The sequence below is a fragment of the Bubalus kerabau genome, chromosome 8 (genome assembly GCF_029407905.1).
Source record: "Bubalus kerabau isolate K-KA32 ecotype Philippines breed swamp buffalo chromosome 8, PCC_UOA_SB_1v2, whole genome shotgun sequence".
In the NCBI taxonomy this organism is placed as follows: Eukaryota; Metazoa; Chordata; class Mammalia; order Artiodactyla; family Bovidae; genus Bubalus; species Bubalus kerabau.
The window spans coordinates 79,409,059-79,426,402 of record NC_073631.1 but is presented as its reverse complement, the minus strand read 5'-3'; the positions used below and the strand labels follow the sequence as shown (position 1 = coordinate 79,426,402).

At 44.0% G+C, this 17,344-nt stretch overlaps 1 protein-coding gene across 1 annotated transcript in view; it reads left to right on the top strand.

The window, feature by feature from the left end:
• ADCY1 (adenylate cyclase 1) overlaps positions 1-17,344 on the top strand; it is a 105,206-nt gene that overhangs the window by 73,530 nt on the left and 14,332 nt on the right. The window contains exons 15-17 of the mRNA XM_055590662.1: positions 12,161-12,277; positions 13,084-13,230; positions 13,848-13,946. Of these exons, the coding sequence (XP_055446637.1) occupies positions 12,161-12,277; positions 13,084-13,230; positions 13,848-13,946 (363 nt within the window). The remainder of the gene's footprint in view (positions 1-12,160; positions 12,278-13,083; positions 13,231-13,847; positions 13,947-17,344) is intronic.

Genomic DNA, 17,344 nt, shown 5'->3' with positions numbered 1-17,344 from the left:
GGACAGCCTCTCTGTGGTAGACTGCACTGCTGAACTTGGTCTTGTCCGGCTCTGGCTGGCTCTCCAGGCTGACCAGACTGGCTGGTCTCTGAGATGTGTCTACCCTGCCATCAGCTGGCCCCTCTGGTTTAAGGTCTTTCAGTTAGGAATAGATACTTGAAGCTAGAGAAAAACGGACTTGGGATGAGCCAGGAAGCACTGGATTGGCCTGGGGGTGTGTGAGATGGTTCCCACTTGTTGACTAGATGCTTGCTCTGGATCTCACTCTCAGTGGGATTGAGGCCCTTGCTGTTGGCTCTCCCAACTGGGGACTCCCTCCCCCAGGGCAAGCAGTTTCTCTCAAATGGGTTGGCATGGGCCATTCTAGGCATTGGTGTCCCTTTTAGATTTTTTTTTTTGATGTGGACCATTTTTAAAGTCTTTACTGAATTTGTTACAGTATTGTTTCTGTTTTATGTTTTAGTATTTTGACTGCATAGCATGTGGGATCTTAGTCCCTGGACCAGGGACTGAATGTGTACCCCCTGTGTTAGAAGGGGAGGTCTACCACTGAACCTCCAAGGAAATCTCTGGTATCCCTTTAAATGTTATTTAGTCCAGTGGTTGACCCTGTCCTGAGATTCTCCTTCAGCAATACCCCTTGTACACCCAGCCCCACCGTGAGATGAACTTTCCAGGCAGTTTGGTGCAAGAGACAACCTCTGTGTCATGGAGGGAAGGCTTGCCTGTACGGAACACACTGACGTATTTTTCTAAGGACGTGTAACATGAAACGCCTCACTTTCCTGTAGACACAACAAAACAAAACCATTTCTAGACTTTGCCCGTTTGCCCTGTGGATACTTAAGTCTGTCATGCACGTATCAGAGTGCCTCAAACTATTGCAAAACTGCCAGACCAAAGACTCATTGGTTAATTATTTACTGAGACCCAATTGGTTCTATAAACCTAAACAAACAGATGGGCTTTTCCTTCCTGATGACTTCTCAACCTCTTAATCTGTAACTGTCAGAATGCTTTTGCTCCAGTGATTTTTTTTTCTTTGAACTCAGTGATAATCATGATGACAATTATAATAAAACAATTTCTCTGCAATGAATACCTATTCTGAGGGTAGTTTCCATTTGTGCAGCTGCTGTTCTCAGCACTCAGAGCAGGGGCTGGTTCACATATGGAGCTTTTGGTCGTTGGGCCAAGCTGAGGCCAGCTGCACCTCCTCCTTCAGTCACTTCCCTTCCCAGGCCTCCTTTCTCCACATGTGGGACAGTAACCTGGTCCTTGGGATTATAGGAAGTTCATGCTACCCGGTTCATGACCCTTATTTCACATCTGAAATGCCATGCGTGTTGTTCATCCTGTTCTCTGTTCTTGGCCCCTGGTGTCACCACTGGGACTTGGGTTGAGAACATCCCTCACTGAGGACAGTGCTTCTGGGTGTATCATGGCTGTGTTCTGAAACACAGTGCCAAGGAAATGCCCGCAGATCAAACACTGGTGCTGAACCCTGGGCTCTGAGTCCAGGAATGTCCCCCACTCAAGGGAAATCAGACCTGTCACCATGTTGGGAAGTGCACAGACAGCCTGGGGTGGCCCTCTCTCTGCGCGTGGTGTCCTGCCTGGCTCCATCCAGTAGCTGCTTATTGAGCACCTGGTCTCCACCAGGCCTCCTTGTAGGGGGACACTACATGAGTGTGAGCATTCATAACCCTGCCCTGAATGCCCAGAGGCTGATAAAGGAATCGATGTGTCAGTCATAGATGATTCCAGAACAGTGAGAGAAGTGCCATTGTATTGATAAAACAGCCCATAGCCTGACCCAGCCCTCAAGTCAGTGACATCAGCCTCTAGAGAGAATACCTGGAGATTTTGGAGGAATTAGCCAGGGAGAGGTTCTATGGCTGTTGGATGGTGTTTTATAAATGTCAGTTACATCAGGTTGCTGACAGCGTCCTTTGGTCTTCTATACCCTTACTGATTTTCTCTCTCGCCATTCTGTCAAGTTTAGAGACAATGGTGTTGGAAATATCCAGCTATACCTATAGATAGAGATTCCAACACCATTCTCTCTAATTTCTTAAAGTTCTATCAGGTTTTGTTTTATGTAGTTTGATGATCTGTTATTACATCAATAGATGTTTAGGATTATGTCCTCTTGATAAATTGAAACCTTTGTTCCTCTTATCAAAAAAGAGGAATATATATTTCATATATATTCATATATCTTTCATATATCTTCAGTTCAGTTCAGTCGCTCAGTCACGTCCAACTCTTTGTGACCTCGTGGACTGCAGCACACCAGTCTTCCCTGTCCATCACCGGCTCCTGGAGCTTGCTCAAATTCATGTCCATTGAGTTGGTGATGCCATCCAACCATCTCATCCTCTGTTGTCCCCTTCTCCTGCCTTCAATCTTTCCCAGCTTCAGGGTCTTTTCATTATAAAGAGTCAGTTCTTTGCATCAGGTGGCCAAAGTATTGGTGCTTCAGCTTCAGCATCAGTCCTTCCAATGAATATTCAGGTCTGATTTCCTTTAGGATTGACTGGTTTGATCTCCTTGCAGTCCAAGGGACTCTCAGGAGTCTTCTCCAACACTACAGTTCAAAATATTTTCAGGCTAAAACAAAAACTCTAAATAAATATTGAACCTTAAAAAAAAGAGACCTTTTCCTAAGTAATGCACTTCACTCAGCAGTCTGTTTTGTCTGATATTAATATAGGTAATCCAGCTCTCTTATTAAGTCTTTCTCCTCATTTTACTTGTAACCTTATTGTATTTTTTTTTGGTATAGCAGAGGTTTATTAAAGTATAAAAAGGGACAGAGAAAGCTTCTGACATAGACATCAGAAGGGGATCAGAGAGTACCCTCTTGCTAGTCTTTAGCTGGGTGTTTTATGTCTATTAGAAAGCTATTAATCAGATAAGAGAGATACCTCAAGGCTGACGGAGTTTCACCAGTCCCCTCTCCCACAATATGCATTTTTGAGATAGAATGGCATGAGGTGTATCATCCCCCAGCCATAAAACAATTGATATGAATACTTGTTTGTTGAGCCAAAAGTTAGTCTTAGGTGGAACCATTTTGAAGAAAGGCAAATTCCAAAGCAAATACATAGATTTTGCAAATACAAAGCAAATACACAAATCTATTAATGTAGATTAAGAAAAACATTTCCATAAGAAAAATGCATTGATTAGCTCCAGGTTCAAGAAAAGTTAAGTTCAGGTGGAACCAGGTGTCATCATGGCAACACAGAATTTTAAGAGAAAAAAGTCTGACACTTGAAGTTTGTTTCCTCCTGCTGCTTAAGGGAGAGATAAAAAATGTCTAACACTTGCAGCCTATTTCCTCCGTTTGGAGACCCCTGGCTTTCCTGCCTGTTACCCTCTCATTCCCTCCTTTTCTTTTAGGAGAATTATGTTGCCTAGGGAAAGGGGCATCGTGTTCATTTCATAAGTACTTCCTGCTGTTGAGGGGCATGGTCCCTAAATTGTTGAGGCAACATATTCTCCTAACCCTCATATGTAGTCTCTCATCCAGGGGCCCCAAGTAATAGACGGAGGAGGCTGTGGCACCCATAGGATCCTGGACAGCCTATTATAACTTAAAACCTTTTAGACGGTTAGAAATAAACCCCATTTTACAGTTACAGATGTAAGGCAAAATAGTCATTAAACCCAGTTAAAACCGAATCAAAATGAAAAGTCACATTGTTTTTATAGTTAAGGTACAATATGTTATACCAGTCCATCTTAGGATTGTTAGATGTCATCGGATCAAGAAGAGGCATCACATACGGTTGTTGTTGGTGAAGGTATTTGCAGACTCGAAGAGAGTCCTTTCTTTGAAGTGGAGTAACCCACCATGGGAAGCCTTCAATTGATGATGAGGTTGAAAAGCTAAAAGCTGAGTCAAATAGCTCTAAGGCTTTAGGATCTATGACAATATCTGTGTGCAAAAACAGTCTGTCATAGAGACAGTCCCTTCTTAGGGGCAGTTTGAGCCCTCATTAAAGCTACAGGTAGGACTTTAAACCAACTGTCTTGTGTTTCTTGAGTTAGCTTACATGGGTGTCTTTTAATAATGTCATTAGCCTTTTCAACTTTTTCTGAAGATTGGGGTCTCCAGAAACAGTGTAAGTGATATTCTATTCCCAGAACTCTTGACACCGCTTGAGTTACAGCAGCTATAAAGACAGAGCCATTGTCACTCTGAACTTTAGGGTTTCAGATCCCACTTACATCATGAGAAGTCAGTACAGTAAGATTTTGCCCATTCATTAACCTTGGGCTTTAGTGAATACTGCTTTTGATGTGAAAATAGGTGAGGGTCATTGAGCTTGACAGTGATAGGAACAGCATTTTGTGCTCAACCCATAGTTTTTCCATCAGCCCACACTCTAGGATTTGCATTTTGTTCAATTAATGGGAGAGAAAGAGCAGGCTCCGTGTTTATGAAAACAGAGGCTTGGACCGTGTTCAATATATCCCTCCCCAGAAGGAGTGAGGGAGATTCTGGCACGATCAGAAACTGGAGAAAATAGTACAGAGTCCAAGCTGCAGCTTAAAGGATGACTGAAATAATAACATTTGACTCGTCCAGACAGTCCCATTATGGTAGTGGATCAGGAGGAAAGTGGGCCAGGGGCTTCAGTGAGCACAAAGAAAGTTGCCCCAGTGTCCAAAAGAAAATTGACTGATTGACCCTCCACAAGTGTTAAAACCTGGGGTTCCTCAGGTATCATTAGGATGGGAGCTTGTGTGGGGACCCCTGGGCACCTTTGGTCCTGATTGTCCTGAGAGCCTAACCTCTGGGGCCTACATCTTGGAGGGCAGTCTCTTCTCCAGTATGGTCCTTTGCAGACAGGACATGGAGCTGGGGGTGGCTTAGATGCCTGATGGCAATCCCACTTGAGATACCCCTCCCTTTTCACCTGGGTCCCTCTGGGAATTTTTCCTCAGGCTGTTTCAGAGCAGGTCTAACTGCCACTGTTGGGGCTTCAGTCTATTGCCTGGTTCCTTTTTGCCTGCTATTTTCCTCCTCATATTCTCTACCATAATATACTGCCTGAGCCAGCTACAACAGTTTTTCTTTTTTTTAAATTTTATTTTATTTTTAAACTTTACAATATTGTATTAGTTTTGCCAAATATCGAAATGAATCCGCCACAGGTATACATGTATTCCCCATCCTGAACCCTCCTCCCTCCTCCCTCCCCATACCATCCCTCTGGGTTGTCCCAGTGCACCAGCCCCAAGCATCCAGTATTGTGCATTGAACCTGGACTGGCGACTCGTTTCATACATGATATTATACATGTTTCAGTGCCATTCTCCCAAATCTTCCCACCCTCTCCCTCTCCCACAGAGTCCATAAGACTGTTCTATACATCAGTGTCTCTTTTGCTGTCTCGTACACAGGGTTATTGTTACCATCTTTCTAAATTCCATATATATGCGTTAGTATACTGTATTGGTGTTTTTCTTTCTGGCTTACTTCACTCTGTATAATAGGCTCCAGTTTCATCCACCTCATTAGAACGGATTCAAATGTATTCTTTTTAATGGCTGAGTAATACTCCATTGTGTATATGTACCACAGCTTTCTTATCCATTCACCTGCTGATGGACATCTAGGTTGCTTCCATGTCCTGGCTATTATAAACAGTGCTGCGATGAACATTGGGGTACACGTGTCTCTTTCCCTTCTGGTTTCCTCAGTGTGTATGCCCAGCAGTGCAATTGCTGGATCATAAGGCAGTTCTGTTTCCAGATTCTTAAGGAATCTCCACACTGTTCTCCATAGTGGCTGTACTAGTTTGCATTCCCACCAACAGTGTAAGAGGGTTCCCTTTTCTCCACACCCTCTCCAGCATTTATTGCTTGTAGACTTTTGGATTGCAGCCATTCTGACTGGTGTGAAATGGTACCTCATAGTGGTTTTGATTTGCATTTCTCTGATAATGAGTGATGTTGAGCATCTTTTCATGTGTTTGTTAGCCATCTGTATGTCTTCTTTGGAGAAATGTCTATTTAGTTCTTTGGCCCATTTTTTGATTGGGTCATTTATTTTTCTGGAGTTGAGCTGTAGGAGTTGCTTGTATATTTTTGAGATTAGTTGTTTGTCAGTTGCTTCATTTGCTATTATTTTCTCCCATTCTGAAGGCTGCCTTTTCACCTTGCTAATAGTTTCCTTTGTTGTGCAGAAGCTTTTAAGGTTAATTAGGTCCCATTTGTTTATTTTTGCTTTTATTTCCAATATTCTGGGAGGTGGGTCATAGAGGATCCTGCTGTGATGTATGTCGGAGAGTGTTTTGCCTATGTTCTCCTCTAGGAGTTTTATAGTTTCTGGTCTTACGTTGAGATCTTTAATCCATTTTGAGTTTATTTTTGTGTATGGTGTTAGAAAGTGTTCTAGTTTCATTCTTTTACAAGTGGTTGACCAGTTTTCCCAAACCCAAAACAATAAAGTAAATGGCAACGGGATCATACTTATCAGTAATTACCTTAAACGTAAATGGGTTGAATGCCCCAACCAAAAGACAAAGGCTGGCTGAATGGATACAAAAACAAGACCCCTACATATGTTGTCTACAAGAGACCCACCTCAAAACAGGGGACACATACAGACTGAAAGTGAAGGGCTGGAAAAAGATTTTCCATGCAAATAGGGACCAAAAGAAAGCAGGAGTAGCAATACTCATATCAGATAAAATAGACTTTAAAACAAAGGCTGTGAAAAGAGACAAAGATAGTCACTACATAATGATCAAAGGATCAATCCAAGAAGAAGATATAACAATTATAAATATAAATGACGTTTAGGATCAACGTCAGTAAACTTGCGGAGAGCCTCCCATAGTCTGTCTAGGAATTTAATAGGAGTTTATCAGGAGTTTCCTTCTTTCCCTGTTCTGTGTCAGTCAGCACCCAACATGGGAGCACCGCAATATGTAAGACAAATGCTAACAAGTATGAAAGGAGAAATTAACAATAACACAATAATAGTGGGAGACTTTAATACCCCACTCACACCTATGGATAGATCAACTAAACAGAAAATTAACAAGGAAACACAAACTTTAAACGATACAATAGACCAGTTAGACCTAATTGATACCTATAGGACATTTCATCCCAAAACAATGAATTTCACCTTTTTCTCAAGCGCACATAGAACCTTCTCCAGGATAGATCACATCCTGGGCCATAAATCTAGCCTTGGTAAATTCAAAAAAATAGAAATCATTCCAAGCATCTTTTCTGATCACAATGCAGTAAGATTAGATCTCAATTACAGGAGAAAAACTATTAAAAATTACAACAGTTTTTCTAAAGACTGATTTGGTTCGAATGCCTGTTTTTGTAACTTATAGCAGATGTCTGGAGCTTAGTGAGAGAGAAATTTATCTTCTAAGACCATTTCTCCCTCTGTGCTTTTAGGATCAACGTCAGTAAACTTGCGGAGAGCCTCCTGTAGTCTGTCTAGGAATTTAATAGGAGTTTATTAGGAGTTTCCTTCTTTCCCTGTTCTGTGTCAGTCAGCATAATCTAAAGTCTTAGCTTGTGCTCGCTTAAGTCCTTCAAGAATACATCTGGCAAAGCAGCTCTGTTATGGGAACTGCTTGGCTCCCAGTAGGAAGGAGGGCTATTTCATGATCCTTATTTTCCCTTGTCTTACGTTCAAGCCATTCATCTCCAAAAGTAGCAGCTTCCCCCAAAACTCGAGTTCTCGAGTCAGGAGTTAGCCTGTCTGTCCCAAGACATACATTACATCTCTCCAAGTAAGGTCACAAAGTTAGCCCTATAAAGGCTTCTGTGAACTTTTCTGGATCCTCTAGAAAGTCTGGACCATAATTGGTATGGTTTGAATTTCTACTGAGACTGAGGAAACCCCTCCTGAAGGGGAGCCTTTGATGCTCAGCCTATTCAGTTGGGAGCCCCAGATACAGGGGTAAAGTAAGAGAACAGGAGGGAGCTGAAGGTTTCACATGCAAATCTGCACCCTTAGGACATAGGTCTGGCATGTCTTGCAGAGAGATAAAGAGCAACACTATGGCACTTCTACCCATTTCTCTTGTTTTCTACGGAACCGGTCTAGTTGTAAAATAGTATCATAATTAAGAGACCTCGTTCCATGGAACAGGCCCACGTTCCATGTCTTCTAAAGGATACTGTGGCCATTCAATATCACAGAAGAAGATCAGGCATGTCTTTTTAAACTCTGGAGATCAAACTTGTCCCAGCTTTTTAAAAATACATTTTAAAGGAGTGGTTCTGGAACTGCTTGCTCCCATCTGTAAGAGAGAAAAAAGCGGCATCCACAGCTGTGGCTTTTTTGAACTGGAAGTGTCCTTCCCTTCTCTAGATGGGGGTGTAGACAGACTCTCCACCAAAGCTTTTCTTCCCTGGTCGGACTTAGTCTGTCCCTTACCAACACAGGCGTTTTACTCATTCCTCCTGGTTCTACCACCGAGGCCGGGTGGAGATGCACCAGGGGTGCATTCCAGATAGCATCCCAAGCTGATTTAGTTTCATACCACCAAGACCTTTGTTTGATTTGCCCTTTTCTCTGATGCCACGTGAGGTGGAGCAGAGTAGTTTTCCCAGAATGTTTCCCAAGCTAGGACTCCTAGGGGAAGGATGTGCCTGTGCACATTCCTGAATACAGTCCTGACCGCAGTAGAAGCGGTGAGTCATAAAGGGATGAACAACCACCACGATGTCCTTTCTGAGTGTGATACCAAAAGAGGTGGTGGAGGATTGGCTAGCAAGGAAAAAGTGATTTTTGTTCCTGAGCTATTAGGGCCAATCCTTCCAGTTCATTTCCACAGATTCCACAAAAGGAATATCTAAGGAGTTGAGACAAAAGCCACCAGGAAGCCTCCTCTGGTCCACTACGAGCTAGTGCTACCAAAGGAAGAAGCCCGTTGCACTTCCAATTTGGCCAGATCCTGCAGCTCCCGATCTGTGTCCTCAAAAACCTCGTGGCCACCAGCAGTGCTTCTGTCCACGTAGACAGGAGACACAGCCATGACAAAGACTCTTTGTCAGATCGCTTGCCCCTGAGGCAGGCAGCGAAGCGAGTGACCTCTAGCCTGAGAGACTGCTGGAGCTAGAGCTCTGCTTCGCTCCCAAACATGCTCTTGTAACTTTTGGCTCCTAGCAAGGCTAGGCGCTTCCGTGACTACCAAGTTTGGGGTCCGAGTAAAAGTACATAGTAACGGCATGAATCACAAGTCCACATAATCTATGACCCAACAGATTATGTTAATAGTTCTGATTCCCCACGAAATTATGAAATGGTCAAAGAGACGAAGAAAAGGTGACTGAGAAAGGAAAGTTCGGTCCACGTGCTTTGCTCATCTCTGGCTGCTCCCCTAGCAGGGACCTTGGGTGACTCTTGGCATTGGCAGGTTGGTATAAATTCTGGACAAGGCTCCCCTTTATGGGGCTGCCTTTAGTCATTATGAGGCACCGGGAAACTGCAGAGGAGGGCTCATGACTTGCTTCGTGCAGGGCGTGTCATTCATTCACACAAACACACCATAGATTTAGTAAAGTAAAGCAGAAAACGTGCATACTGAGAAAGCAGAGAGGCTAGAGCTCTGAGTGTTTTTACTTTGTCCTGAAGATCCCAGACAAGCCCCCGAGATAGCTTATGGTGAACGATGTCAGATTTGTGATCTCCGAATAAGAAGATTTAGCTTTGGGACCAGGGACCAGGCTTGGTCACTCAAGAACTTTTGTATAGCAGAATTTTATTAAAGTGAGAAGAGAAAGCTCCTGACATAGACATCAGAAGGGGGACGGACAGTGCCCCCTTATTGTATCTTTTTATTTAAAGTGGATTTCTTGTAAGCAACATACAATTGGATCTTGCCTTTTAATCTAATTCCTAAATCTCTGCCTTTTAATTGAGGTCTTCAGATAATTTACAATTAGTGTGATTATTGATGCGATTGTATTTTCATCTTCCATGTTGCTGTTTCCTATTTGTCCCACCTGCCCATCTATTTGTTTTCTTTTTCCTCTTTTTCTACCTATTTGGGTTAATTAAATATTTTTATTATTCTACTTGATCTGTATTTTTATCAGCTCTGTTTGTTGTGTTATTTTAATAGATACTTAGCATTTTCTGTCTTCAAGTGGTGTTATACTACCTTACATATAAGAACCTTAATATTAATAACAATATATACATCAATTTTTTCCATCCTAGGGATTTTGCATTGACATCATCATAGACTTTATTTGTACATATATTATAACCCCCCAAATATATTATTATTTCCATCATAAACATTAAAGTCTACTTTAAAGATAGATTATAATGAAAAAGAATATTTTTTGTTTACCCACTTAGTTATGATTTCTGGTACTTTTCATTCTTTGTGGACTTCCAGGTTTCTGTCCGGTGTTATCTTCCTTCTGCCTGAAGGGCATATGGTTCTCTCAAGTCTGTTGGTGATGAATACTTTCAGCTTTTGTATGTTTGAAAAACTCTTCATTTTGCCTTCATGATTGAAAGATACTTTTGCTGGGTTTAGGATTATGGGTTTTTGATTTTTTTTTTTATTTTCCATGTGTTAAAGATACAGTTCCACTGTCTTTTGTCTGGCATTGCTTTTTACGATATTGCTATCATCTTTTTCGACGTTCCTCTGACCCCATCTCCTCTCGTGTTTCACCCTCTTGACAGTGGGGTAGGGGCTCCTCTGTCCCCCATGTGGTCGAGCCTGGTCCACTCTGAATCTCCACACTCTTCCCCTCTGCAGTGTACCTGCTCTCTGTGGAGACGAGCACCAGCATTGATCCCCTGCCTAGCTGATGATTGTCCATGCAGACGTCTCACAAAGGGCCTTTTCCTCAAGTGAGACTAGTCCTGGAGTTAGAGATTAAGTTCTTCTCACTTTGTGTGCTTTGGAAAGGTCCTTTCCCTCTCTGTGCTTCTCCAGGAGTAGGTGGTTCTCAGAGCCTGGGTGCCCCAAAGAGGGACCTGTACACCCCAGAAGGCAAGTTAGACAGCACAAGATGGTTTTGGAAGAGGACATCATGATGGTTAATTTATGTATCAGCTTGGCTGGCTCATGAGGTGTCCAGTTATTTGCCCATGTATTATTCTGGGTTGGTCTGGGAGGGTATTTCTAGATAAGATTAGCATTTGAATCTGGGCTCAGTAGAACATATTCTCCTTCCTAATGTGGGTGAGCTTCATCCATCCATTGAAGGAGGTCTGAATAGAACATAAAGGTGGAGGAAGAGAGAAATGGGGCCCCTCTTTCCTGACTGCACCACCTGGGACATTTCCACCCTCAGCCCTCCTAGGTCTCAGACCTCCAGGAGTTACAGCACCAGATCTCCTGGGCCTCCAGTTTGCAGATGGCAGATGGTGGGGCTTCTCAGCCTGGAAAAGGGGGCTGAGCCCCTCACTGGCCTTTTAAAGTTCCAGCTTATCTGGGTGATGACTGGTCCAGAATTTCATGGATCCTCGGGGCCCCTAATGTTGATTTAGTTCCTCTGCTTGGTGGGGCCGTGGAGATGAACCTGGTATAGATCATCGGTGCACTTGGTGTTTAGTTTGGATGATTACAGAGAAGAATGTGTTAAAGGTGTAGATTCAGAACTCTTGTTAAAGATGGTAGGGCAGACATTATTCAGGAGCATTGTGTTAGGTGTAGGAACCACTGCAGTGGGGGAGAGAGATGAAGCTCCACCCTAAATATAGCATGGGCAAGTGGGGGTTTATAGTCAAGGAGCAGGGTGGCGGATGGTGGATGGAAAATTATTGAGAGGAGACATCTGGGGTGAGGGATGTTCTGGCTGAACTGACCTAACAGGATTATTGCTGAGGGTAGGTCAAGGTGATCTAACATCACCTGGGGAGCGTTGGAGATTAGGAACCTGATCAGATATCTGGGGTGATCAGATGTCAAGGATGGGGTCTCTGGTTAAACTGACTTAGCAGGGTTCTTGCTAAAACTAGACACATGAACACCCCAAAGTCAAGACCCTGTTGGAAGAGGGTTCAGAGTCTGATCCAGGTGAGAACTTGTCACATGGTGGGGTGTCAAGTAAGGGAGTGTCATATGGTAGGCTGTCAAGTGATGGAAGGAGGCATGAATGGGTGGCTGGGTGACTTAATGGAGGACCCCCTTCCCAGGCAGAGGAGGAGCGGGATGACATGGAGAAAGTGAAGCTGGACAACAAGAGGATTCTCTTCAACCTCCTGCCAGCCCACGTTGCCCAGCACTTCCTAATGTCCAACCCTCGCAACATGGTGAGCCTAGGGCCTGCATGCCCTGAGGTGCAGTGGCCCCTCTGCCCACCCTCCAGGGCAGGGCCAGATCCAAGACTCCTGGGATGTGGGGTTGACAGGTGCTCAGAATTAGCATGTCTTCCCCTTTGATCCTGGGAGAGAGCATAGCATCCACTGTCCCCACAAGGAAGGCAGGATGCTGCAGTAAGTCACACATGAGGTTGCAAAACACTGCCTTGAGGCCTGGGTGGCCCCCTCTTCGCTGAGTTTGGGCAGCAGGTGCCTTCGAAACCACACCCCGCCTGTTCACTCCCTGCTCTGTGCTCAGTGCTGTCTGGGTTGGTCTGAACATCCTAATGGCCACAACCTGCTGCAGTAAAACTCTGAAACCACCTGGACAGCACAGAGCAGGGCTTACAAAAGCTGACTCAAGAATAAAGAGGCTCAGGCTAGGTTTTTAGGCCCTAAAGGCACAAGCCCCCAGGCTTAGCTTGACCAGCTTTGACCTAAAATAGATCTGGGGCTCATCTTTTCATCTTGCTGGGACTTGGGGCATCCAGGGCCAGTTGTTTTCCCAAAACAGTGTGTCCTTCCTTGGTGTATCTGCCTCTCCTTGAGGGGGCTCTGCACCCATCTGTGACCTGAATGACCACCCATCATCCTAGATCCTCTGAGCCCCCTCCTGGTGTGGCATGGGAGTCCCAGCACATCCTGGCAGCCACATCTCAGGACCTGGTCTCCAGGGCCTGCCCCCAGTACCAGCCCTGAATGCTGCTCTGGCTGCCCATTCGTTGCCTGACCCAACCTTTGACCACCCCACCCCCCAGGACCTGTATTACCAGTCGTACTCGCAGGTGGGGGTCATGTTTGCATCCATCCCCAACTTCAATGACTTCTACATCGAGCTGGATGGCAACAACATGGGGGTGGAGTGTCTGCGCCTTCTGAATGAGATCATCGCCGACTTTGATGAGGTAAGGGCTGCCCTGCAGTCCTGACACCCTGGGGCCTGGGTGTCCTGGGGTGCCTCCTCCAACAGAGTCCTGAATTGTGTCCACTGATGTAGTATGTGCTCTGTGGATGGCATGGGACCAGGGGGAGACATGTATTTTGTCTCCTTGGGAATGCCAGCTGATCGTGACATTTGAGGAAGAAATTTTGCCTTAAGATGGGGAGGGTGAGTGGTGGTACCTGTGGTCTTCCTTGTGAATGCCAAGCTCAGGTGGGCAGCCTCACCTGCAGGATGGGCGGGCAGGTATCTCTGCACTGTCCACAGCAGGCCTCCGGTCTGTGCCTGCTTCCCTCCCTGGGGTCTGTCCTCCTCCTGGGTGGTCATGAGGTCAGCTGCTGGAGGATGGGGGTGTGTTCTGCATGGTTCTTCCTTGGTGCCTCTTTTAAATGCCTTTGTTAGAGGCCCTGAGGCCTGCATTTCTCAGTTCAATCCCAGAACTTGTCTTGTGCCCGTATGAAGAAGACACATTGCTTTCCAGAATGCACCTCTCTGCTCTGTGCTTGCTTCCGGCGGCTGTACACTGCTGTGACTTGTCTAAAATGTTATGTAACATTTAACAGTTTTGTGTTTCAAACAAAGCTCATGGACAAAGACTTTTACAAGGACCTAGAGAAGATCAAGACCATCGGGAGCACGTACATGGCTGCTGTGGGGCTGGCGCCCACTGCTGGGACCAAGGTGAGCGTGGACTGAGAGGTGTGCCCTGTTCAGGGACTGGGTCCTGGCTCTGTTCCCAGCTGCCCAGGTTTCCATGGGCAGGCTCCCTGCTGTGGGCCTCAGTTTTTCCTCTGCATTGGATTAGGGAGCAGCCTGAAGGCTGTCTTGTCAGTGGCCAGTTCTCTGTAGTCACAGCCTTCTGTGAAAAATCAGTGCAGAAGGCTGAACAAAGAAACTTCCTCCAGCCCTGCCTCCTCACCCCCCACCATCCCCCCACTACTGTCCTGGCAACTGGCACTACTGAGTGTTCATCTCCCCAGACTGACCCTATAAAAAGACAGAAAAAAGAGAGGAAGATGTAAAAAAAAGAAAAATCCATGAATAGAAAGCAATTATACATATGGTAGATGCTAGCTGAATCAGCAGTCACCTTTAATGTGAGAGGTCTAAATACATCAATTAAAAAGCAGAAACTGACAGAGTCGCTAAAATTCAGACCCAACTAGGTTTTCTGCAAGAAGTACACTTTAAATATAAAGCCACAGATACATTGAAAATAAAAGGATGTAGAAAGAGATACCATGCTAGCCCTGTTAAAATTTCAAGTAACTATCTTAATTTTAGACAAAGCAAATTTCAGATCAAGGAAAACTATCAAGGATGAAGAGGTACATTACAGAATGATAAAGAAGTTAATTCTCCAAGCATACATAGAAATCTTTGATATTTATGTACTTAACAACAGGAGGCAAAAACTGATAGAACTGCAAGGAGAAGTAGATGAATTCATTATTATAGTTGGAGACTTCAGTACCGTGCTATTGGTAATTGGTAGATCCAGTTGGCTGGAAATCTGTAAAGAGAACTGAACTGAACAACATCATCAATCACCTGGATGTAATTGACATCTATAGACTACTTTATTGAAAAATAGCAGAATATACTTATTTTAAAGCTCACGTGGGATATTTACCAAGATAGATCACATTCTAGGCCATTAAACAAGCTTAAAAATTTTTAAAGAATTGAAATAATGTACAGTATATTCTCAGACTAGAACGTGATTAAAGTAGAAATCTACTATTGTTGTTTAGTCGCTAAGTCTTGTCCAACTCTTTTGTGACCCCATGGACTGTAGCCTGCCAGAGTCATTTCTCCATGGGATTTCCCAGGCAAGAATACTAGGGTGGGTTGCCATTTCCTTCTTCAGGGGATCTTCCCAATCCATATGTTGAACCCACATCTCTTGTGTTTCCTGCATTGGCAGGTGTATTCTTTACCACTGAGCTACCAAGGAAACCTTTGCTAGGAGAATCAATTACCAGGAAATAATTGGAACATTACAAAATATTTGGAGATGAAACAATATACTTGTAAATGATACAAAGGACACATGCGAAATCTCACGAGAAGCTGAAAATATTTCGAACTAAATAAAAATGAAAATCAGTTCAGTTCAGTCGCTCAGTCGTGTCCTACTCTTTATGACCCCATAGACCGTAGCACACCAGGCCTCCCTGTCCATCACCAACTCCCGGGGTTTACCCAAACTCATGTCCATTGAGTCGGTGATGCCATCCAACCATCTCATCCTTGTCGTCCCCTTCTCCTCCTGCCCTCAATCTTTCCCAGCATCAGGGTCTTTTCAAATGAGTCAGCTCTTTGCATGAGATGGCCAAAGTATTGGAGTTTCAGCTTCAATATCAGTCCTTCCAATGAACACTCAGACTGATCTCCTTTAGGATGGACTGGTTGGATCTCCTTGCAGTCCAAGGGACTCTCAAGAGTCTTCCTCCAACACCACAGTTCAAAAGCATCAATTCTTTGGTACTCAGCTTTCTTATAGTCCAACACTCACATCCATACATGACTACTGGAAAAACCATAGCCTTGACTAGACGAACCTTTGTTGACAAAGTAATGTCTCTGCTTTTGAATATGCTATCTAGGTTGGTCATAACTTTCCTTCCAAGGAGTAAGTGTCTCTTAATTTCATGGCTGCAGTCACCATCAGCAGTGACTTTGGAACCCCCCAAAATAAAGTCAGCCACTGTTTCCCCATCTATTTGCCATGAAGTGATGGGACTGGATGCCATGATCTTTGTTTTCTGAATGTTGAGCTTTAAGCCAACTTTTTCACTCTCCTCTTTCACTTTCATCAAGAGGCTCTTTAGTTCTTCTTCACTTTCTGCCATAAGTGTGGTGTCATCTGCATATCAGAAGTTATTGATATTTCTCCCGGCAATCTTGATTCCAGCTTCTGCTTCTTCCAGCCCAGCATTTCTCATGATGTACTCTGCACAAGCTGAGTCTGAGTGAACTGAGGGAGTTGGTGATGGACAGGGAGGCCTGGCGTGCTGTGATTCATGGGATCACAAAGAGTCGGACACGACTGAGTGACTGAACTGAACTGAACTGAACTCTGCATATAAGTTAAATAAGCAGGGTGACAATATACAGCCTTGACGTAGTCCTTATCCTATTTGGAATCAGTCTGTTCTCCCATGTCCTGTTCTAACTGTTACTTTCTGACCTGCATACAGATTTCTCAAGAGGCAGGTCAGGTGGTCTGATATTCCCATCTCAATCAGAATTTTCCACAGTTTATTGTGATCCACACAGTCAAAGGCTTTGGCATACTCAATACAGCAGAAATAGATGTTTTTCTGGAACTCTTCTTGCTTTTTCAGTGTTCTGGTTGATGTTGGCAATTTGATCTCTGGTTCCTCTGCTTTTTCTAAAACCAGCTTGAACATCTGGAAGTTCACGGTTCATGTATTGCTGAAGCCTGGCTTGAAGAATTTTGAGCATTACTTTACTAGTGTGTGAGATGAGTGCAATTGTGTGGTAGTTTGAGCATTCTTTAGCATTGCCTTTCTTTGGGATTGGAATGAAAACTGACCTTTTCCAGTCCTATGGCCACTGCTGAGTTTTCCAAATTTGCTGGCATGTTGAGTGCAGCACTTCCACAGCATTGTCTGTTAGGATTGAAATAGCTCAGCAGAAATTCCATCACCTCCACTAGCTTTGTTCGTGGTGATGCTTCCTAAGGCCCACTTGACTTCACATTCCAGGATGTCTGGCTCTAGGTGAGTGATCACACCATTGTGATTATTTGGATCTTGAAGATCTTTTTTGTATAGTTCTTCTCTGTATTCTTGCCACGTCTTCTTAATATCTTCTGCTTCTGTTAGGTCCATACCATTTCTGTCCTTTACTGAGCCCATCTTTGCATGAAAAGTTCCCTTGGTATCTCTAATTTTTTTTGAAGAGATTCTAGTCTTCCCCATTCTATTATTTTCCACTATTTCTTTGCACTGATCACCCTGAGGAAGGCTTTCTTATCTCTCCTTGCTATTCTTTGGAACTGTGCATTCAAATGGGTATATCTTTCCTTTTGTCCTTTGCTTTTGGCTTCT